The sequence below is a fragment of the Vigna radiata genome, chromosome 6 (assembly GCF_000741045.1).
Source record: "Vigna radiata var. radiata cultivar VC1973A chromosome 6, Vradiata_ver6, whole genome shotgun sequence".
In the NCBI taxonomy this organism is placed as follows: Eukaryota; Viridiplantae; Streptophyta; class Magnoliopsida; order Fabales; family Fabaceae; genus Vigna; species Vigna radiata.
In genome coordinates this window covers 9,393,401-9,416,551 of record NC_028356.1, presented here as the reverse complement: position 1 = coordinate 9,416,551, position 23,151 = coordinate 9,393,401, and the positions used below count along the sequence as shown (strand labels likewise).

The window sequence follows — 23,151 nt, the reverse complement described above, 5'->3', positions numbered from 1 at the left end:
CACTATCTTTTCGCCAATGGAAAAACAGCACCGACAAAAATGTCTCGCTGAGTGACTTCATGTATTTTTAGAGAAATACATGTTATTCTTTCTCATTCCCAACACTGTAACAATATCATGCACCTTCTGATATTGTCTTGATCGACCCTTGTACCATGATTGAGGGCACGATACAAGCAGGAAAGCACTGCAGATGCCCAACTATAGTTTGAGACGTTCTGCAAGTCAACTAAAAGGGGCAGATACATCAAATGAACCATACTTGCAAATGTATCTGGCATTATTATGCTGCCAATTATCATCAACATGTACGTTCTAGCATATTGTTGAATAACCTCATTTGTCGCTTCATGAGGCAACTGGCGAAATGTATTATTGAGCCAGGAAAATTTAATTTTGTTGCCTCTAATATTGTTCTCCGGAGGAACATCTCCTAGTAGTTGTTGACAAAAAAATGTAAGAGGTCCACCACTGATGCCAGTGACAGCATGACCTTCAATCGGAAGCCTTAGTTGCAATGCAACATCTTCCAGTGTTATTGTAGTTTTCCCAAGAGGCAAGTGGAAAGTATAAGTCTTTATTCTCCACCTCTTGACCAAAGCAGTCACTAGCAAGTGATTTATTTCCATATTTGAAACTTTCAAAATATGGCTAAACCCTGTTGTTTCTAGTATATTCCTGACTATTTGATTGAATTTGTCGACATGCTTAGCTATCCAGATTGCATGTCTTCTTGGTCGAAAAACTCTTTCAGTTTCTTCCCAAATTGCCTTCATAATGTGCTTGTCTTGAAGACGTAGAAGGGACATATCGATGGAAAGATGACATACGAAAGCCATTACGAATATTTTTTTATACTTCGATGTAACAAAAATAAATATAACTAAAGAGCACCTTTATAGAACAACACACTCCTTTGAGAATACAATGCTTATGCTTGTAAGCTTCCGTTCACCAATTTATTGACGAAGCATTGATGCACAAAAGAACTTTCATGTGAAAGAATCAATAATGTTGAAGAAATCAATAATGGTGCAGATGTGAAGAGAGAGATGCGATATTTGTACGAAACTAGGAAAATTTGCCTCGCATATTACCAAAATAGGTAAATTTACCACAAAATACGAAAATAGGGAAGTCGTGGGGGGTCCAGATGACTTCTAATGAAGAATTCGTGACCCCCCTGCACGACTTCACACTGTTCATTTGACCAGTGTTGAAGTCGTGCACCCCAAAAACGACTTCATGGCATTGTAATCGATTACCAAGCTCCGTAATCGATTACAACGTGCTGAAGTCGTGTCTACCCTGCACGACTTCACCTTTGTAGGCAAAAATGACTCTGATAATCGATTACACCCTTGTTGTAATCGATTACCAGTAGGTTTAGTGGGCAAAACTCCCTAGTAAGTGATTACTAGAGTGTTCAGTACACAAAAATGACCCTGGTAATCGATTATACCGTTGTTTTTTGATTAATTGATTAATTATTTTTTGACGTCCTGATTTTTGAATTTGTTGTTGAAGTTGGAGGCTAGATGACCTATGCAATAAAAAGAGTTCAAACCATCTTCCCAACCAACTTCTTCTAATCTTAAAGCGGATAAGATACTCTTTCCTCTGTCAGTGAACACTCTGCTAATCGATTACCAGAGTCATTTTTGCGTACTGAACACTCTGGTAATCGCTTACCAGGGAGTTTTTGTCCATTGAACCTATTGGTAATCGATTACAACAAGGGTGTAATCAATTACCAGAGTCATTTTTGCCTACAAAGGTGAAGTCGTGCAGGGGGGACACGACTTCAGCACGTTGTAATCGATTACCAGTTGTAATCGATTACGGAGCTTGGTAATCGATTACAACGCCATGAATTCGTTTTTTGGGGTGCACGACTTCAACACTGGTCAAATGAACAGCGTGAAGTCGTGTAGGGGGGCACGACTTCAACATTAAAAGTCGTTCGCGCCCCCTATTTTCTTATTTTATGGCAAATTTTCCTATTTCGGTAATATATGAGGAAATTTGCCTAGTTTCGTACAAAAACTGCATCCATCTCTTCAGATCTGCACCATTATTGATTCCTTCAACATTATTGATTCTTTCACGTGAAAGTTGTTCTGTGCATCAATGCTTCGTCAATAAATTGGTGGAGGGAAGCTTACAAGCATAAGCATTGTATTATCAAAGGAGTGTGTTGTTCTATCAAGGTGCTCTTTAGTTATATTTATTTCTGTTACATCGAAGTATAAAAAAATATACGTAATGGCTTTCGCACATCATCTTCCCGTCGATATGTCCTTTCTACGTCTTCAAGACAAACACATTGTGAAGGAAATTTGGGAAGGAACTGAAAGAGTTCATCGACCAAGAAGACATGCAATCTGGATAACTAAGCATGTCGACGAACTCGATCAAAGAGTCATGAATATACTAGAAGCAGCAGGGTTTAGCCATATTTTGAAAGTTTCAAATATAGAAAAAAAATCACCTGCTAGTGACTGCTTTGGTCGAGAGGTGGAAAATGAAAACTCATACTTTCCACTTGCCTCTTGGGGAAACTACAATAACACTGGAAGACGTTGCATTGCAACTAGGGCTTCCGATTGAAGGTCATGCTGTCACTGGCATCAGTTGTGGTCCTCTTACATTTTTTTTTGTCAACAACTACTAGGAGATGTTCCTCCGGAGAACAATATTAGAGGCAACATAATTAAATTGTCCAGGCTCAATGATACATTTCGCGAGTTGCCTCATGATACGACAAATGAGGTTATTCAACAAGCATACATGTCGATGATAATTGGCAGCATAGTAATGCCAGATACATTTGAGAGTATGGTTCATTTGATGTATCCGTCCCTTTTAGCTGACTTGCAGAACGTCTCAAACTATAGTTGGGCATCTGTAGTGTTTTCCTGCTTGTATCGTGCCCTCAATCATGGTATAAGGGTCGATCAAGACAATATCAAAAGGTGCATGATATTGTTACAGTGTTGGAAATGAGAAAGAATAACATGTATTTCTCTAAAAATACATGAAATCACTCAACGAGACATTTCTGTCGGTGCTGTTTTTCCATTGGTGAAAAGATGGTATCGAACAACACAGTCAATATTCCACGACACCACAACTGTACAACAATTTCGTCAAAAAATGGACGACCTCTCACCCAAACAGGTATTCAAAATTTTGTATATGTAGGTGTTGTCTTTTGGAAAATGAGTATAAATTGTATTGTAACCAATAATTTCAATATTTCAGTTCATATGGACTCCCTACAAACGTGATGAAATTCATCAGATGATTCCAGTCGAACTGCCCCTCACTTGTCAGGCAATTGTGCCTCTCATATGCTTCTTTGTTGTAGAATTCCACCAATCAGACCGTGTCATGCGTCAATTTGGATTTCGACAGACTGTCCCGCAACCACCAATGAGTCTAGATGACATACATAAACAAGATATGAGAGGACGCGCAGATTGGAATTGGCAAGAACACCATCAATAATGGATTGGATTATGGAATGACCGTCACAATTATGTATTTGATGGTGTTCCATTCCACAGAAATGGTTACTTGCGTGACGAATCGGAGTACATGCAATGGTATATAAGTCATACAATCCGCTATGTTGCTCCCATTGAGGACTCAACGGACGAAGAGATAGAACAATATTTTGATATTTTAATTTTTTAATGTTTGTTTTTTCCTGCCAACCTAACTTAAACATTGTATTACACAGTAGGACTTGGACCCTCAAGAACATTTTCAACCACCATCTGCATATCGTTCATCACCATCGTACCATGACCCACAAAGGTCTTCTGAGTACCTGCACTATCCATATCCATCTTCGTATCCAAGCTTCCAACAACACATCGCACCGACATCATCGTATCCCACCGACACTCAGTGCAGGTCCGTCAACATTTAGTGCGGGTCCTTCGCATTATTTTGGAACCTCGACAATGACTCCACCGTCTGCATACCAACACACGTCTTCATAACAAAACGTTTATCGATCGACCATAGATTTCCAATGCCAAGAACAATCGATTCAAACTGAACACAATGATGAAGACGAAGATACGCAGATTCTGCCGCTACAACAACAAAGATAAGGGCAACGACAACGAAGGAGACCAACTTGTGGGACTGGAGGACATAGATAGACATTAACTGAAATTGTATTTTATTATGTACTTTGTATATTCAATAAACTATAAAAAGAAATTATCTCATAAAAATATTTTGTCCCTTTAAACTATTTTCAATTAATATTTAGTGATTCTCTCCAAAAACACTTCATATTTTGCCACTATAAATACAACCAAAAATATTTTACTTTTGCGCACAACCTCAGAACATAGCTTGCTCAACTTTTTATAACTTATATCTTGCTGCCTTATTTCAAGACGACGAAATTAGGAATGTCGATCATGGGGTTGAATTTATATGTCAGCATCCAAAATTGTTTCGCATCTCATACGACTACGCGCACAAACTACTTAAGGAAAAAGTTTGCATAGCGTCTAACAAACCAACTAACGCAACCATCAACAAGTTGTACTTTCGTCGAACCAAAATTCATGGTGATCAAACAATCTCATATGAAGCATTTAAGCTACGATCAGACGAAGATGTCAGAGAAATGATAACATGTAAGTCTCACTTTCCCGTTAACGCAATCATAGAAATTTATGTTACATGGGTAAGATCTCCAGACCAAATCATGGGTCTTATGATTCCAACAAATGCATCATCTTCATCTGTAACACACACAACTGACACTCCGAACTCACCAACAATAATCTATTTCGGAGGTCCACTTAAAGGCACTGGAATCATAGAAAGTCGGTTTGGTTACGGGCTTGAATTTCGATCAGATGCAAAAGTCAACACCTCAATCAATCACAATATATCACTCAATGAGCTCCAAACTCAAATAAGTGAAATTGTGCAGTGTGGAGACAAAAAAGTTGTCACCTATATTGACTATCATTGTCCAATAAAGGTACGTAACAACCACCTCATTCATGATACATCTTCCATAAAATGTGATAATGATATTGCACAAATGAATGGACATTGGCAAAAAGCACAAACTATTGACAGGTCTCTTAAACGTCCAAACATGTCTCAGTATACTGAACATTTCATCCAAACAATAGATATACGTCCTCTAACTCAAGCTGAGCACTACGAGGATCTCAAAGATTGAACTTACATAGACGAACACGGACAAACAAGAAGAAAATTCATATACCGTATACATCCATAATAATTTGTAATGTTTAACACTCTTTATATTATTTGAAACTATTTAAAAGTCTTTAAGACTTCAACTTGGATGACTGTAATAATAATTTGTTATGTTTTGTAATAATTTCGAATATTTTAAATAAAGTTCTGTTTTAATATATTTATAATTACTGCTACAATTTTTTTATATTATTTTATATGTTAACAATGTATATAAATATAAATGCAAATTGTCAAATTAATATTTCTATCCAAATATTTTAGTTTCTATGTAAAATGATACAACCAAATGTACTTTTAAACCAAAACTCACTAGTAATCGATTACAGGGTTTCTGTAATCGATTACCACAAGCCTCTAGTAAGCGATTACATGGTTTTTCGTAATCCATTACCAGAGACCTTTGGTAATCGATTACAAAAGCCCTGTAATCGATTACAGGCGAAATCCTACACTATAAATTCAACTTTTTCTCTCTCCTAACGCACACCCACCTCCCTCCCTCGTAGACTAGTAGCCAAACCTCCATTGAAGCACCTCAAAAAGCTAAAAAATCACATCATTTCCTAATCTTTTCACTTCTAAACAACATTTTCCCATTCTCCTTTCAATTCTCTTCAATTTGCACCGATTGAAATTTGAAATGGCGGAATCTTCGAAGAGGCATAGGATTAGGGGCTCATCTTCTACAACTGCGGGATCGCCGCCGTCAACCTTCACTGATTGAAAGCTCACCCTCACCCTCACCACCTAAGTCACCGACTCAATCACACCAAAATCTTCAGTTTTCAACCCCTGTACTGTCCTAAAGGTATTTCACACTTTTTAGTGACCGTCAGGTCATTGACCCAAAATTCCTTGATGAAGATTATTTCAACAATGAAACTTTTGAATTTTTCCACATGTTGAGAAATCTGGGCTTGGTTGATTTTGTCTCTGATGCTACATAGTACTATCCTGATTTAGTACGTATTTTTTATAGCAATCTCAAATTTTCTGATAATGGAACCATTAAGACTGAGGTTGAAAATGTAAAAATGATTATCAAACCCAGTCTATTGGCTTCCATAGCCAACCTCCCCTTTGTTGGCTTGGATTTTGAAGGTAAATTACTCGATGAATGGGTGGATGAATACAGTATGGACGTAGCAAGACAGTTAATTTCTTTGTCATACAAATGTCAAACCAGTAAAATTCTAGCCGAATCTATAAAAGTTGATGTTAGAATATTACATTATGTTATCTGTCGTATTATTTTGCCACGTGTTTCTAACATTGCACAGGCTACCGAGGAAGATGTTATCTTATTGTGGATTATAGTGACGACAAAGCAAATAATCTAGAGCCATCTCATCCGATATAGGATGAAGAAGGCTTTGAGGCCAAATGCTCCTTTACCATATCAATTTTTGGTCTCTCAGATCTTGTAACATTTTCAAATTCCATTGGATGATGAAATACCTGCCCCACGGAACATGCAAGGGTCATCAATGATAGAGTCCTTTGGATTTACCAAAAATGCTGACAACAGATGAGTTCACAGAAATTCTCCTCCTCCTCCTCAACGCCATAATGAAGTACATCCTGAACAACAACCACCACCACCCCTTCTTCAACAACAAACTTCTTCATATGATGACATCATGATGGGGATAAATGATCTCATAACATTTGTAGGGGACAACTTCAATACTATGAATGAAAACATGAATGCAAGATTTGAACAGTTGAGCTGAACATGGGTGACTGCTTCGATACAATGGAAACTCGAGTTGATCATCTAGAGCACGACATTGGCTATCTGCGTCGTCATTTTGGTCCACATGGTGGATCTTGTTCCTAGATATAGCAATTTTATTGTACTTTCATCTTTTTTTATTTTTAGTTTTTTGCTTCTGTAGTGCATTTTGAATTCAATAAAATAGTTCAAATTTCATTTATGAGTTTGCCTTATGCTTTCCATTTGTATTTTCATTCAAAAAATTACTCTTCCTAAACATAACAAAACATCACAATATCATCAACAACCAGGTGCTTACAAAAATTAAAATAATTACACATATATAACCTCTAATGATGCTCTACAACAAAAATAAAATTTCATTCAACACTCAAACACTCTAGTAATCAATTACAAGAAGGTTGTAATCGCTTACTAGTGAGTTTTTGCCCACTTAACACACTGGTAATCGATTACAACCATGGAGTAATCGACTACCAGAGAGTTTTTGGCCATTGAACACACTGGTAATCGACTACAACCATGGTGTAATCGCTTACCAAGGAGTTTTTGTCCACTAAACCTACTGGTAATCGATTACAACGAAGATGTAATTGATTACCAGTGTCATTTTTGCCTACAAAGATGAAGTCGTGCAGAGGGCACATCTTCAGCACGTTGTAATCAATTACTGAGCTTGGTAATCGATTACAACGCCATGAAGTCGTTTTTGGGGTGCACGACTTCAACACTGGTCAAATGAACATAATTCATGTGAGGAGCACGATTTCTTCATTAGAAGTCGTCTAGGTCCACGACTTCCCTTTGACCAGTTTTTTGCCCATTTACATAATATGGGAGGCAAATTTGCCTAGTTTTGTACAAAAATCATATATTTAGCCTTTCTCGTATATGTAAATACACTCTTATATAATATTTTCGTTTTTCTCTTTCTTCTTGGCTCTCGTTTTCCCTAACTACGGAAAGAATATCACTCTCACATGATAAATGCCATAAAACCAAAGGAGAAAGGATTGCATAAAAAAGCATAGAGATTCGCCTAAGAAGCATCTACTACTAAAGAGCATCCCACACGAACCTAATACTTTACACACCAATCTTTTCCTAACCTCACATTTTTATTCAACACGCTCCAAACGTAAAAACCACTATGCCTGCAAAGAATCTCAATTAAATGTAACTAGTATCATGTTATTCCGTTTATAAAACAAAATCTCAAAGTGTAAGCTCATTGACACTAGCATTTAACACTCAAGCTTCAATTAAAATTGCTTAAGTCAATTTTTAAAAACTAGCTACCACACTCCAGAATAATTTTCTTTAAAAGTTAAACCAAAGATACACATGATCTAAAATCGAAACAAAAACGAAAATCTAAACTGAATGAAATCAAAACAAAAACGAAAAAATCCTAGCTATTTCAAATTGAGAACTAAATGTTAGTTAAGAACAGTACCGACAGCGAGATAGCGAAAGTGAGGGATGGAGTGCAAGTAAGAGATCGCAGGAGAGAGATGGCGGGAGAGAGACTGCGAGAGTGAGATCGCGGGAGCGCGAGGGGAAGAGAGTAAGAGCGAGATATACAGCTAGAGCACGCGTAACAGAGAGCTTATGAGAGTGAATTATTGAGTTTTCTAAAGTAGTTGTAAAGAGAAAGAGAGCAGAGGAGGTCATGTGACTTAAAGTGAAATGTTAAAAAAAATTATTTTGAAACATATAAAATTTTTACATATATTATTATCTCTTATTTTTATTTTTGTCAAATACAAATTTTTTATAATTATTTTATCTTTATATTATATCTCAAATAAATATAAAAATAAGTCACTTTATCATTATTCGAAATTTTACTTATTAAATAAAAAATATTATGTAACAAAATTTTACTGGGGATTTTAATTTCGTTAAATAAAAAAAAAAATAATAGTAGGCAGCGAAATTGACAAGTATTAATATTAACTTTTTTATAAATAATTCTTTTGCAAATTTTTATTCACATAAACAAATACATAATATTAATATTAAGGCAAGGTATTAATAATAATTTTCTGCAAATAACCTCTTACAAAAAAAAATTGCAAGTATTTTATGCAAAAATTAATTCTAAAAAAGAAAATTTCATGGATACTTTTTACAACAAAATATGTCATAATAAAAGTTGCAAGTATGTTCTATGGAACATTTTCTGTTGGTAATAAATGTTTTCTTAGTAGGAGTTATATAATCCAACATAATGCAACGAAAGTGATTATCTTCCACTGAAATTTAAATAACAAAATAAATATCCAAGTCAACGACGGGGACTATCTTACATAAAAAATACCAATAATTGAAATTTTACTGATTTATTCAATATCTTCTTTGTTCCTGAAAGAAAACCTTGCTTGAGTGATAATGCTCATCGAAATACATAGTAGGCTGCTGCAGCCAAAGGTATGGAGATTTGTGTGTTTTGTTTCATCGATTGTTGGACTTGTCTGTTATGCTTTGAGCTCTTCTTTCAATCATTTATGTGGCGCTTGGAAGTGGTGGAAGATCTTTTTCTATATTAGTTTTAGTTTCTTCATCTCCCTTTCCACCTTATTTGCAAAGGCATGGGAGTGCTCCAACTCTCCCTGTTTGGAGGCTCACACAGCCTTCTTGGTTTTGCTCATAACTTCTGTGTACACCTTTTTCTATGATAAACAAGTCACAGAGAAACCAGATGCATATGGTCTGGTTTCGTGTGCAGCATTCGCTATCATGTCACTAGCCTTGTCAAGACTCAGTCACTTTGGATTTAAGGTCGATCTTCTATATTTTTTCAGTGGATTTCTGACAGTACAACTCATGAAAATAAAATTATGGTTAGTAATTGTAGGAGGAGGTTTCAGTTATTCCCTCATCATTCTTCGTTCGGCCTTGGATGCTTCAGCCAGAACTGGGTATGTTGGACTCCATGTCAATGATCACGTAGTCATTGAAATTGGTTCACACTCACAAAGAACAAGCCGCAATTTTTCACAAGTTGGTTCACCTCAAATTATTACCACTGTTGTTGGTCATTCCCTCGTCATGCCGCAAGACGTTGTTGTCTCTGAAGGAGATGAGGATTCAGGATTCATGGTCACTCAAGGCAAAGATGACAGTAACAAAAGTATCATGGCACGATTCATGGAATGTATAGAGGTGCTTAAGAAGGAGAATGAGACCCTTATCAGCACAATTTCCAAGCACGTAGATGGATACCTTAAAGCTAATGTGGTCAACAAGATTCCAACGGTGGAACTCCATGCTGACAACAACTTGGTGGTTGATGCATTGCCTGCTGGAATCACCAACGACCTTCACGAAGCCGTGTGGCTGATACTGGCTGAAGGGTTTGAGGAGGATTGTTGCAGAGCATACTATACTTGCCGAAGGGAGTTTCTGAAAAAGTGTTTATGGACTTTTTGGTTGCAAATGCAAGAGCTTTGCATGAAGGACATTGATAAGATGGAGAAGATTGAGAGNTGGTTAACAAAGGTTTTGTATGTAGTTGATAGTGTACTCCTTCCCAATGAAAGGACACTCTGTGATCGCATCTTTAAAGGAGTCTATTCCCCTGGGGATTTTGCTTTCACTATGGTTTGTAGAGAATTGAATATTTGTTTGGTTCGCATTGCCAATCACTTGGCAACTATTCTAGAGTGTAAAAATTTTACATATTATGAGGGTGGTGAGCTTCATCCTAATATCTGTGAATTGATGCACAAATTTCGTTATGTTTGCACACAAAGGGATGATAGATCTAGGCAAGGATTAGAAGAATACACCATGTTTGATAAGGAGGGAAAGCTTTCACCGTCAGTGAATGTGGTCAGGATAATAGCAACACCCTGATAGAGAGGATTTTGGAAGTGGAGTCCAAAAATTACCATAACCCTTCTCTGGGATTTGTTTTCATCATGAACAATCTGACTTTCATACAACTAGAAACAAAGTTCTATGGATTGGTTCCTATTTTTAGTCAAGATTGGCTCCGGAAAATCACAACAAAATTTCAGCAAAACCTCGAACTCTATCTGAAAAGCTCGTGGAATAAGATTGTGGACTTTCTGAAGTTTGATATTTGTGAATCAGAGACTAGTGTTGCGGTTGGGTTACTGAAAGACAGGATAAATTCGTTCAACGAACACTTTGATGAGATATGCAATGTTCAATCCACATGGTTTGTGTATGATGAAGATTTAAGAAAACATATTGTAAAATCCATAGAAGACATGTTGTTGCCAGCATATGGAAACTTCATTGGAAGGTTGCAGAATTTTCTTGGCAAACACAGTTATAATTATGTTAAGTATGGAATGTTTGACGTCCAAGATCGAATCCGCAATCTGTTTGTTGTGATGAAGAGTAAAAATCTGTTTCTGAAACAAAAGTGAAAGACACCCAAGCGATTGCGTTGATTTAGAATACAAAATTTTTATTATCGTGTTGTTGGAATATTGTTGTTCCAATATATAAGTGTACTCATTTTGAACATTTAAGTAAAGTTTAAACTATCGAGAAGTCTTCAACGTTTAAAGTTTGTTTACTGTAACTTTCTTAACAATCCGTAATATATAGAATCTCTATTGATAAAAGTGTGTTTTTCAGTCTTATTATATTTCTTATTGTTATTGTTAAGAACCTATATATAATTAAAAATCATGTTTCAGGCTCGAGTGAACAATTGTAGCTCCAAATCATGCCAACACTACCAGTGTACATTTAAGCTTAAAACTACATAATTATTTTACTTCTTTGTTTTCGATTTGCATAGCTTAAATCCCCATCCACGTTATATTCTTCGGATTTTATTTATATGTTTTAGATTTGCACAGCCTAAATTATTTGACACGTTTAAACGCAATAATAAAATGAAATCTTCTCGCAGGTGATTATTGATATATCCAATTAATTGAATTTGTGTTTGATGCATTTAGGGTATTATTTCAACTAGCATTGATTGCAAAAGAAGTACCCAGATTTAAGTCAACACGTAGAAGACTGATGGAGCTTTCCCACTACCTTCCTTTCAAATTTCTACAAAAGTAAATAAATAAAGGAAATAAATTCCAAATCCAAGAAAAAAAAAACAACAGAAGTTTTGTTCCTGAGAGCAAACCTTGCTTAAGAAACAACAGTGCTCATGCTCAGCAAAATTGGGAGTTGGCTACATCAGCCAAAGGTATGGAGATTAGTGTGTTTTGCTTCATCTATCGTTGGCCTTATCTGTTATGCTTTGAGCTCCTCTTTCAATCTTTTACTTGGAAATTGGACCTGGTGGAAGTTACTTCTTTACATTACTTTTAGTTTTTTAATTTCCCTTTCCACCTTGTTTGCAAAGACATGGGAATACTCCAACTCTCGCTGTTTGGAAGCTCACACAGCATTTTCTGTTTTGCTTATCACTTCTGTATACTCCTTTTTCCTTGATAAAGATCTGAAACAGAAAACCGATACCTATAGTCTGCTTTCTTGTGTTGCTTTTGCTATCATGTCTCTAGGCTTGTCTAGGCTGAGTCAGTTAGGATTTGAGGTTGATCTCTTGTATTTTTTCTGTGCACTTCTGACGATACAACTCATGAAAATAAAACTGTGGCTAGTCACTGTTGGAGGAGTTTTCAGTTACTCCCTCATCCTTCTTCGTTGCAATTTGGATCCTCAACCAAGAAGTGGGTATCATGGACTTCAACACCAAGATCATGTAATGCTTGAAATTGATTCTCCACAACCACATGGAACCAGTAATAGTGTTACTCAAGTGGATTCAACCCAAACAATTATGGCTAGTTCACAGCCATACCCTGTCATTGATATGGTCTGGCCTTCAAGAGGATCAAGGCACAGTGCTTCTCAAGTAGTTTCACCTCAGGAGGGTGGTGCTGGTGGTGCCCCTCCAGAAAACATTTATGGTTCCAAGGAATGCTTCATGGGTTGTATAGAGGCTCTTAAGAAGGAGAATGGGAGCGTTATCATAGCAATTTTCATGCATGTAGACAAATACCTTAAAGCTAGTGTTCTTAGTGAGGAGCAGATTTCAGTGCCAGAATATCATGGCGACGACAACATGGTGGTGGATTCATTGTCGTCAGGAATGATCAACAAGCTTCGTGAAAATGTACAGAAGATGGTGTCAGACGGATTTTTGAAGGAATGCTTGCACGTGTACAGTAATTGGCGGAGGGAGTTTCTGAAAGAGAGTCTCTGGGCATTAGGGTTGCAGGTTCAAGAGCTCAACGAGGAGGACATTAACAAGTCGGAGAAAATTGAGATGCTGATAAAAGCTATGAACATAGCTGCGAGGATACTCTTTCCCAATGAAAAAAGACTCTTCATTCGTGTATTTAGCGGCTCCATTCGCAATGTGGAGTTTCATTTCAGGGAACTTTGCACGGAATTGGTTACCATTCTGCTGAAGTCTGCCCTTGCCTTGGCAACTTGGAGCCATTTCATGCGCAACACATTGCAGGAATTGATACAAGACTTTGAATCATTTACATCAGGCAGAAATATTATCGTACGATTGATAAGGCGTAGATTGTGCATTTATGAGGCTTTGGAAGATGTATCACTCATTACCGGGGGCGGGATTCATCCTATTACCCATGCAGTGATGTATTATATTTATTCTATCAACAGAAATAGGGAAATTAGTAAACTTAGCCAAGATTTGAAAGAGGGAAAGATTCCATCATCTGTGCACAGGGCCAGAGTGAGAATTCTGTTAGAGAGTAAGTCCAAATATGGTAATAAGCTTACACTGATGTACTACATTAAATCTCTAAACCAAAGTAGGGAGAGTAAACTTAGACAAGGTTTAGAAGATGAAATGCTTTCACCTGTGTACCTGGACAGGATGACAGAGCTTTTAGAGAGCTGTTTGGTAGCCAACTCCAAAAATTGCAAAAACCCTTCTTTGGGTCATGTTTTCATCATGAATAATCGGAGATTCATAGAAGTAGAGACAAGACTAAATGGACTGGGACATTTTTTTGGAGATGACTGGCTCCACAAAAACACAACAAAGATCCAAGAAAACCGTGAGCTCTATCTAAGAAGCTCATGGAATAAGATTGTGGACCTTTTGAAGGTAGACATCAATCAACTAGAGACTAGTGTTGTAGCCGAGTTGATTAAAGACAACCTTTATTGGTTCAACGAACTCTTTGATGAGGCATGCAACATTCAGTCTACATGGCCTGTCTGTGATGAGGAGCTAAGGGAACAAATAATAAAATCCATAGAAAACATGTTGTTGCCAGCATATGGAAGTTTCCTTGGCACATTTGAGGAATTTTTTGGGAAGTATGCTTATAAATACATTAAGTATGGAATGTTTGAGGTTCAAGATCGACTCAGCAAATTGTTTCTTGTGAGGGAGTAGATGAATCTGTTGCTGGAAGAGAGGGAATGGTTAAGGCAGTTTAGCTTTAGAGAACAAAAATTCTATTATCTAAAAGTTCCAAAGTATTTGTACCCTATATACCACTGTATGTTTCAATACAATCACAAATGTGTTTCCTTTCTTATTTTGTTTTCATGTTTTAGATTGATTGGCTTGGTTCAAATTCAAGTTTGGATAGACTTTCACAATTCTATGCCTCAAGAGAAGGAAATAATACCTAAGTTTGGGTAGATTTAGAATACTTACCTTCACCGTTTCATTTTTTTTTTGTACACATGAAAGGGAGGCAGATTTTTGGTAGTTTTATATTCATCAATTTCTATAGTCTATCAAATTCAAGGTCTTGAAATACATGCTGATATATTGAAAGTCGTTTCAGAAGTTGTTGATCTCACTTTGGAAACTATGTTACTGTAATCACTGAGAAGACAAAAATGAACAACCAAAATATTGCAAGAGTATTCCGAGCTCCTTTAAATGTCAATTTAAAATTTATTTTTCAAAAAGGAAAAAAATGGATGTTTTCATTACATTTGAGCAGATCATGGTTAACATGCTTGATCATGTATCAATTTTCATCATTCCATAATACTAGTGTTTCTGAGTGTACATAAACAGTTTTAGAAATTAGAATATTAGATCCACAACTATAATTAGATAATGTAGTGAGCATAGCTCACAAAAAATGTTGATATCTATAGAAGTTTTGTTATCCTTTTATTATTGTATATTTTCTATTTATATTTAATATATAATTTAATAATAAGAAATTAATTTGTACTAAAATATGTATTATTGTTTAAGAGTTATTTTGAATAAATAAATTGGAATCTTTAAAATAGTCAAAATTGTAATACTCCAAATTAGCATAACCACAATACTAATTTAACACATTATAATTTAGGTATTAAGCATAAACAACCACAAAACATATATGTTCTTCTTTAAAGCTCACCGTTGATGTTTCCATTACTCAACACGTTCCTAACATAAAAACCACTATGCGAATCTAGATTAAATGTAACCAGTATCATGTTATTGAGTGTATAAAACAAAATCCCAAAAAGATCATTGACATTAGCATTTCACACTCAAGCTTCAATTCAAATTGCTTAAGTCAATTTTTAAAAACTAGCTACCACACCCCACCATAATTTTCTTTAAAAGTTGAACCGAAGATAGAAATGACCTAAAATCAAATAAAATCAAATCAAACGTGAAAACCTACCAAATGAAATGAAAAAAATCTTACCTATAACAAATTGAGAATCAAATGTCAGTTGAGAACAGTGAGATAGCGAAAGTGAGCGATGGAGTGCAAGTAAGAGATCTCGGGAGGGAGATCGCGAGTATTTTATACAAAAAAAAAAAATTCATGGATACTTTTTAACAAAAAATATTTCATAATAAAAGTTGCAAGTATTTTCTATGGAACATTTTTGTAGGTAACGTGTTTATCAAAGTCAACAGTGATGACTATGGGCTTTGATACCAATGTTGGGGAGGTTTGACATACACATAGATCTCCACACATGGTGCAAACCCTCATAGATTTGCTTTTGACACCACTCTAAAAGGCCTCTTACCATTAGAGATATATATGTGTATATAAACCCTTGACCAGCTCTTATTTTACACGATATGAAACTTTGTTTGCACTCCAACAATTTATTCAACATCTTCTTTGTTCCTGAAAGCAAACCTTGTTTGAGTGATAATGCTGATCGAAATTCATAGTAGACTGCTGCAGCCAATGGTATGGAGATTTATGTGTTTTGCTTCATCTATCGTTGGCCTTATCTGTTACGCTTTGAGCTCCTCTTTCAATCATTTACTTGGAAATTGGACCTGGTGGAAGTTACTTCTTTACATTGTTTTCGGTTTTTTAAATCTCTCTTTCCACCTTGTTTGCAAAGACATGGGATGGGAGTGCTCTAACTCTCATTGTTTGGAGGCTCACACGCCCTTCTTGGTTTTGCTAATAACTTTTGTGTACTCCTTTTTCTTCGATAAACAAGTCAAAGAGAAACCAGATGCATATAGTTTGGTTTCGTGTGCAGCATTTGCTATTATTATGTTATGGCACTAGGCTTGTTAAGACTCACACCAAATGCACGTAATGGGCAGGGGGTAATGTGGCAGATAATCTGAATAGCAAAAAAACAGTTAGAAGAAACACACGTCACTCCAAGAAGAATGTGTACTTGGAGGATTATGTTTGAGTTTGAGGAGAGAGGCATCTATGTGAATCTATATTCCTTCCACAGAATTGCAGCACTCACAGATACCATCCATATTACTATAGTCTATATTTACTTGTTCTTGTTGATTTTGATAAAGAACAAATTATAGTATTGGGACTTAATATAGTGTTCTGTTATCCTTCTTTCCATAAATAAAATTAGTTGTTTCAAAATGACAATAACAAAAGTATCATGACACAATTCATGGAATGTATTGAGGTGCTTAAGAAGAAGAATGAGACCCTTATCGACACAATTTCAAGGCATGTAGATGGATACCTTAAAGCTAATGTGGCCAACAAGATTCCAGCAATGGAACTCCATGCTGACAGCAACTTGGTGGTTCATGCATTGCTTGTTGGACACAAAGGGATAATAGATCTAGGCAAGGATGAGAAGAATACACCATGTTTGATAAGGAGGGAAAGCTTTCACCGTCTGTGAATGTGGCCAGGATAATAGCAACAGCCCTGGTTAGAGAGAATTTTGGAAGTAGAGTCCAAAAATTACCATAACCCTTCTCTGGGATATGTTCTCATTATGAACAATCTGAGTTTCATAGAACTAGAAGAAAAATTCTATGGATTGGTTCCTATTTTAGTCATGATTGGCTGCGCAACATCACAACAAAATTCCACCAAAACCTCCAACTCTAGAAGCTCGTGGAATAAGATTGTGGACTTTCTAAAATTTGATATGGTGGAATAAGATTGTGGACACCCAAGTACTTGCGTTGATTTAGAATACAAAATTTTTATCGTCGTGTTGTTGGAATATTGTTGTNCGAATATATATGTACTAATTTTGAACATTTAAGTAAAGTTTAAAATATCGAGAAGTCTTCAACGTTTAAAGTTTGTTCACTGTAACTTTCTTAACAATCCATAATACTGTTAAAAGTTTATAGAATCTGTTCATAAAAGTGTTTTTTTTTCGGTCTTCTTATATTTCTTATGGTTATTGTTAAGAACCAATATATAATTAAAAATAATGTTTCGTGATTATCTCGAGTGAACAGTTGTAACTCCAAATCATGCGAACACTACCAGTGTACATTTAAGCTTAAAACTACATAATTATTTTAATTCTCTGTTTTAGATTTGCATAGCTTAAATCCCTATCCACGTTATATTATTCGGTTTTTATTTATGTTTTAGATTTGCACAGCCTAAATTATTTGACACGTTTAAACGCAATTATAAAATGAGTTCTTCCCGCAGGTGACCATTGATATCTCGAATTAATTGGATTTGTGTTTGATGCATTTTCAGGATTTTATTGTTTTTCTGATCGCATGAGGGGATTATTTCAAGCAGCTTTGATTGCAAAAGAACTACCCAGTTTTAAGTCAACACGTAAAAGATCGATAGAGCTTTCCCACTTACTTCCTTTGAAATTTCTACAATAAAATAAAATAAAATAAAGAGATTAAACCCCCCAACCAAAAAAAAAAAACAACCGTGGTTTTTTTCCTGAAAGCAAACCTTGCTTAAGAAACAACAGAGTGCTCATGCTCATCAAAATTTGGAGTTGGCTACATCAGCCAAAGGTATGGAGATTTGTGTGTTTTGTTTCATCTATCGTTGGCCTTATCTGTTATGCTTTGAGCTCCTCTTTCAATCATTTACTTGGAAATTGGACCTGGTGGAAGTTACTTCTTTACATTGTTTTCAGTTTTTTAATCTCCCTTTCCACCTTGTTTGCAAAGACATGGGAAAAATCCAACACTCGCTGTTTGGAAGCTCACACAGCATTCACTGTTTTGCTTATCACTTCTGTATACTCCTTTTTCCTTGATAAAGATCTGAAACAGAAAGCAGACGCCTATAGTCTGCTTTCTTGTGTTGCTTTTGCTATCATGTCTCTAGGCTTGTCTAGGCTCAGTCAGTTAGGATTTGAGGTTGATCTCCTCTATTTTTTCTGTGCACTTCTGACGGTACAACTCATGAAAATAAAACTGTGGCTAGTCACTGTTGGAGGAGTTTTCAGTTACTCCNTCATCGTTCTTCGTTCCAATTTGGATCCTCAACCAAGAAGTGGGTATCATGGACTTCAACACCAAGACCACGTAGTGCTTGAAATTGGTTCTCATTCACAACCACATGGAACCAGTAATAGTGTTACTCAAGTTGATTCAACCCAAACAATTATGGCTAGTTCACAACCACATCCAGTCATTGATATGGTCTGGCCTTCAAGAGGAATAAGGCACAGTGCATCTCAAGTAGTTTCACCTCAAGAGGGTGGTGCTGGTGATGCCCCTCCAGAAAACATTTATGGTACCAAGGAATACTTCATGGGTTGTATAGAGGCTCTTAAGAAGCAGAATGGGAGCGTTCTTATAGCAATTTCAATGCATGTAGACAAATACCTTAAAGCTAGTGTTCTTAGTGGGGAGCAGATTTCAGTTCCAAAATTGCATGGGGATGACAACATGGTGGTGGATTCATTGTCGTCAGGAATGATCATCAACCTTCGTGAAAGTGTACAGAAGATGGTGTCAGATGGATTTGAGGAGGAATGCTTGCACGTGTACAGTAATTGGCGGCGGGAGTTTCTGAAAGAGTGTCTCTGGGCATTAGGGTTGCAGGATCAAGAGCTCAACGGGGAGGACATTAACAAGTCGGAGAAGATTGAGAGGCTGATAAAAGCTATGAACATAGCCACGAGGATACTCTTTCCCAATGAAGAAAGACTCTTCAAGCGTGTCTTTAGGGTCTCCATTCTCAATGGGGACTTTCATTTCAGGGAACTTTGCACGGAATTGGCTACTAGTCTGCTGAACTCTGCCCTTGCCTTGGAAACTTGGGGCCATTTCTTGCGCAACACATTGCAGGAGTTGATACAAGAGTTTGAATCATTTACAACACTAATAAATATTGTAGTGCTCCTAATAAAGCAGAGATTGTGCATTTATGAGGCTTTGGAAGATGTATCACTCATTCCTGGTGGCGGGATTCATCCTATTACCCTTGAAGGGATGTACTGTATTTATTTGGTTTACAGAAATAGGGAAATTAGAAAACTTAGGCAAGATTTAAAGGAGGGAAGGATTCCAGCATCGTTGTACATAGACAAAGTGAGAATTTTGTTACAGAGTAGTTTGGATGAAAAGTCCAAAAATGGTAATAAGTTTGAAGTGTTGTACTACATTAAATCTCAACGCCGAAGTAGGGAGAATAAACTTAGACTAGGTTTAGATGAAATGATTTCACCTGTGTTGATTTACAGGATGATAGAGCTTTTAGAGAGCAGTTTAGAAGCCAACTCCAAAAATTACAAAAATCCTTCTTTGGGTTATGTTTTCATCATGAACAACCGGAGATTCATTGAAGTAGAGACAAAACTGAATGGACTGGGAATTGCTTTTGGAGATGACTGGCTCCACAAAAACACAACAAAGTTCCAAGAAAACCTTGAGCTCTATCTAAGAAGCTCATGGAATAAGATTCTGGACCTTTTGAAGGTAGACATCAACCAACTAGAGCCTAGTGTTATAGCCGAGTTGATGAAAGACAACCTTTATTGGTTCAACGAACACTTTGATGAGACATGCAACATTCAGTCTGCATGGTCTGTCTGTGATGAGGAGCTAAGAGAACAAATAATAAAATCCATAGAAAACATGCTGTTGCCAGCGTATGGAAGTTTCCTTGGCACATTTGAGGAATTTGTTGGGAAGAATGCTTATAAATACATTAAGTATGGAATGTTTGAGGTTCAAGATCGACTCAACAAATTGTTTCTTTTAAGGGAGTAGATGAAATGGTTGCTGGAATAGAAGGAATGATTAAGCGAGTTAGATTAAGAGAACAATAATTTTATTATCTCAGTTTCAAAGGATCTGTGCTCTGTATACCACTGAATGTTTCAACACAATCACAAATGTGTTTCCTTTTTTATTTTGTTTCCATGTTTTAGATTGGCTTGTATCAAATTGTAGTTTGGATACATTTTTATAATTCTATGCCTCAAGAGAGGGAAATAATTCCTAAGTTTGGGAAGTTTTAGTATACAGGCTTAACCTATCTATGGATACTTCCTGGATTTATGCCAACTGTCATAGGTCTGCCCTGTTGTGCAATGAGCTTCTTTTTCAAATACTTACCTTCATTATTACAAGTATTTTGGTAAACATGGAAGTTAGGCAGACTTTTAGAAGTCTGACATTCATAAATATATATGGTTTATCAAATTCAAGGTCTTGAAACACATGTTGCACATATACTAAGTCCTCTCAGGAAGCATTCCTCTCACTTTGGGAAACCATGTTACTGCAATCACCGTGGAGACAAAAGTAATGAAGTACCACAATATTACAAGAGTATTCCGATCCCCTTTAAAAACCAATGACAATTTAAAATTTATTTTGAAAAAAGAAAGGAAATGGATGTCTGCACCCCATAATTGAGAAAATCACAGTTAGCATGTTTGATCATGTATCAATTTTCATCATTCCATACTACTGACGCTCCTAAATGTACATAAACAATTTTAGAAATTAAAAAAATTACATTTTCAAGATAATTAGATAATGTAGTGAGCATAGCTCACAAAAAATACTGATAGAAAATACAGACTATTGGAGGTTTCATCCCTCAATACGGATGTTTTTTTATATCGTGCTTCTAGCTATTCTACTTAGAATTGCATGCTTTTTACTTATTATTTTTGAATTCGTTCATGCACTCATTATCTTCTCGTTCTTAAAAGAACTTGTTCACAAAATTTAGAAACATGCATCATAAAAGGAAGGTCACTAACATTAAATTAGAACTATGCTCACCATTTATGCTTCCATTACTCAATACGCTCCTAACATAACAACCACTGTGCCTGCAAAGAATCTCTCAATTAAATGTATCATGTTATTGAGTGTATAAAACAAAATCCCAAAGTGTAAGCTCATTGACACTAGCATTTAACACTCAAGCTTCAATTCAAATTGCTTAAGTCAATCGTTAAAAACTAGCTACCACACTCCAGCATAATTTTCTTTAAAAGTTAAACCAAAGATACATATGATCTAAAATCAAATAAAACCAAAACAAAACTGAAAACCTAAACCAAATGAAATCAAATCAAAAATGAAAAAATCCTACCTATATCAAATTGAGAACCAAATGTTAGTTAAGAACAGTAACGACAGCTAGATAGCGAAAGTGAGCGATGGAGTGCAAGCAAGAGATCGCGGGAGAGAGATCGCGTGAGCGATAGCGGGCGTTAGAGCGCGAGGGCAAGAGAGTAAGAGGGAGATAGCCAGAGCGCACGTAAGAGAGAGTAATGAGACTGAGTTATGAGTTATTGAGATTTCAAACATTTGAAGAACATAGATGTTGTAAAGACAAAGGAGAGGAGGTTCTGTGACTAAGTGAAATTTTACTGCTTATTTTTATTAATTAAATAAAAAATATAATACTCAACGAAATTGGCAAGTATTAATATTAACCTTTTTATAAATAATTTTTGTGACATCCCAAAATATAGCATACACTTATATAATTTAAGACGTCAGCATAAATGATAATAGAAAGCACTCAACAGTGTTTAATTAGTTAAATTAGGATTACAGTAATCCAGGAAATTTAGAGGAAATTAAAACGTGTAAATTCTTAGTATCTCAAAATACAGAAGGTTTAAAAGGGCATAAGAAAATTTCTAAAGATCTAGGCAGCTACAGTGTCTTCGTTCTCCTCCAGGGCGTTTTCCACTGAGACTCCATTTTCCTCTGCTCACATCCAAAAATGGATGATCATTGCAAAAGAGAGACATACAACACACAAACAATCAAGGCAAGGGTGAGTTAACTATATAAATAAGAAACCTACAATAGATTTCTCATGTGATCATATGAAAATGAATAGAAAACAAAGCAGATTTATAACATACAACCTAAACATGTGAAGTTCTAGACTTGACTCGTCCAGACTTTAAAATGAGAGTCGGGCTATGGCGAGTCTTGCACCCGTGGTGACTTATGAAACTTGGGTTCCCCACCCTGCCACACTCACGAGGTTAGTCCGTTCCGCGCCTTGAGGCATACTGGGAGCCCCCAAGACTAAGGACCTCCTNCTACTTCTCACCACATGGTTCAACCTCTCTAAGTGAGTTTGATTGAGCATTGAAGCGTCAGAATGACTCCCAAGGCTGAGCCCCTACTTTNATTTTAAAACACTAAGAATCTCACCGAGAGATTCTACACAAATAGAACTTAGTTTACCACTTGGATCATACTTTCATCACTTTGTAATCATATATTTTTTTTATCACAATCAACATATACATAATCTCAATAATACCTTACTCACCAATAACAAATTTTAAAATAATTATTCTCTAAATTAATCTAAGTTAATCAATTCCATAATCTTTTACAATTTATTTTCAATACCTATATCCTGTACAGATATAAAACCATGTTTTCTTCAACTATATTATAATAGTTATATTAAACTATACTTCTATTATAAATTTTCTATTAAACCATTACA

At 36.1% G+C, this 23,151-nt stretch overlaps 6 protein-coding genes across 6 annotated transcripts; 5 read left to right on the top strand and 1 right to left on the bottom strand.

Annotated features, from left to right (window-relative positions):
- Window positions 1-92: 92 nt before the first annotated feature.
- Window positions 93-839, bottom strand: LOC106763396 (protein MAIN-LIKE 1-like). Its single transcript, XM_014647593.1, has one exon. The coding sequence runs from the start codon at window positions 837-839 to the stop codon at window positions 93-95; it is 747 nt and encodes a 248-aa protein (XP_014503079.1).
- Window positions 840-2,790: 1,951 nt separating this feature from the next.
- On the top strand, window positions 2,791-3,510 carry LOC111241856 (protein MAIN-LIKE 1-like). Its single transcript, XM_022782183.1, has 3 exons — window positions 2,791-2,975; window positions 3,093-3,180; window positions 3,265-3,510. The coding sequence occupies exons 1-3, from the start codon at window positions 2,791-2,793 to the stop codon at window positions 3,508-3,510; spliced, it is 519 nt and encodes a 172-aa protein (XP_022637904.1).
- A 5,890-nt stretch (window positions 3,511-9,400) lies between these two features.
- On the top strand, window positions 9,401-10,867 carry LOC106763395. The gene has a single exon (XM_014647592.1). It carries the CDS (start codon window positions 9,401-9,403, stop codon window positions 10,865-10,867), a length of 1,467 nt encoding a protein of 488 aa, XP_014503078.1.
- A 65-nt stretch (window positions 10,868-10,932) lies between these two features.
- Window positions 10,933-11,409, top strand: LOC106763394 (exocyst complex component EXO70B1-like). The gene has a single exon (XM_014647591.1). It carries the CDS (start codon window positions 10,933-10,935, stop codon window positions 11,407-11,409), a length of 477 nt encoding a protein of 158 aa, XP_014503077.1.
- A 749-nt stretch (window positions 11,410-12,158) lies between these two features.
- Window positions 12,159-14,396, top strand: LOC106763392 (exocyst complex component EXO70B1-like). The gene has a single exon (XM_014647590.1). The coding sequence runs from the start codon at window positions 12,159-12,161 to the stop codon at window positions 14,394-14,396; it is 2,238 nt and encodes a 745-aa protein (XP_014503076.1).
- A 3,705-nt stretch (window positions 14,397-18,101) lies between these two features.
- LOC106763391 (exocyst complex component EXO70B1-like) lies at window positions 18,102-20,670 on the top strand. Its single transcript, XM_014647589.2, has one exon. It carries the CDS (start codon window positions 18,171-18,173, stop codon window positions 20,418-20,420), a length of 2,250 nt encoding a protein of 749 aa, XP_014503075.1. The 5' UTR covers window positions 18,102-18,170; the 3' UTR covers window positions 20,421-20,670.
- The last annotated feature ends 2,481 nt before the right edge of the window (window positions 20,671-23,151 follow it).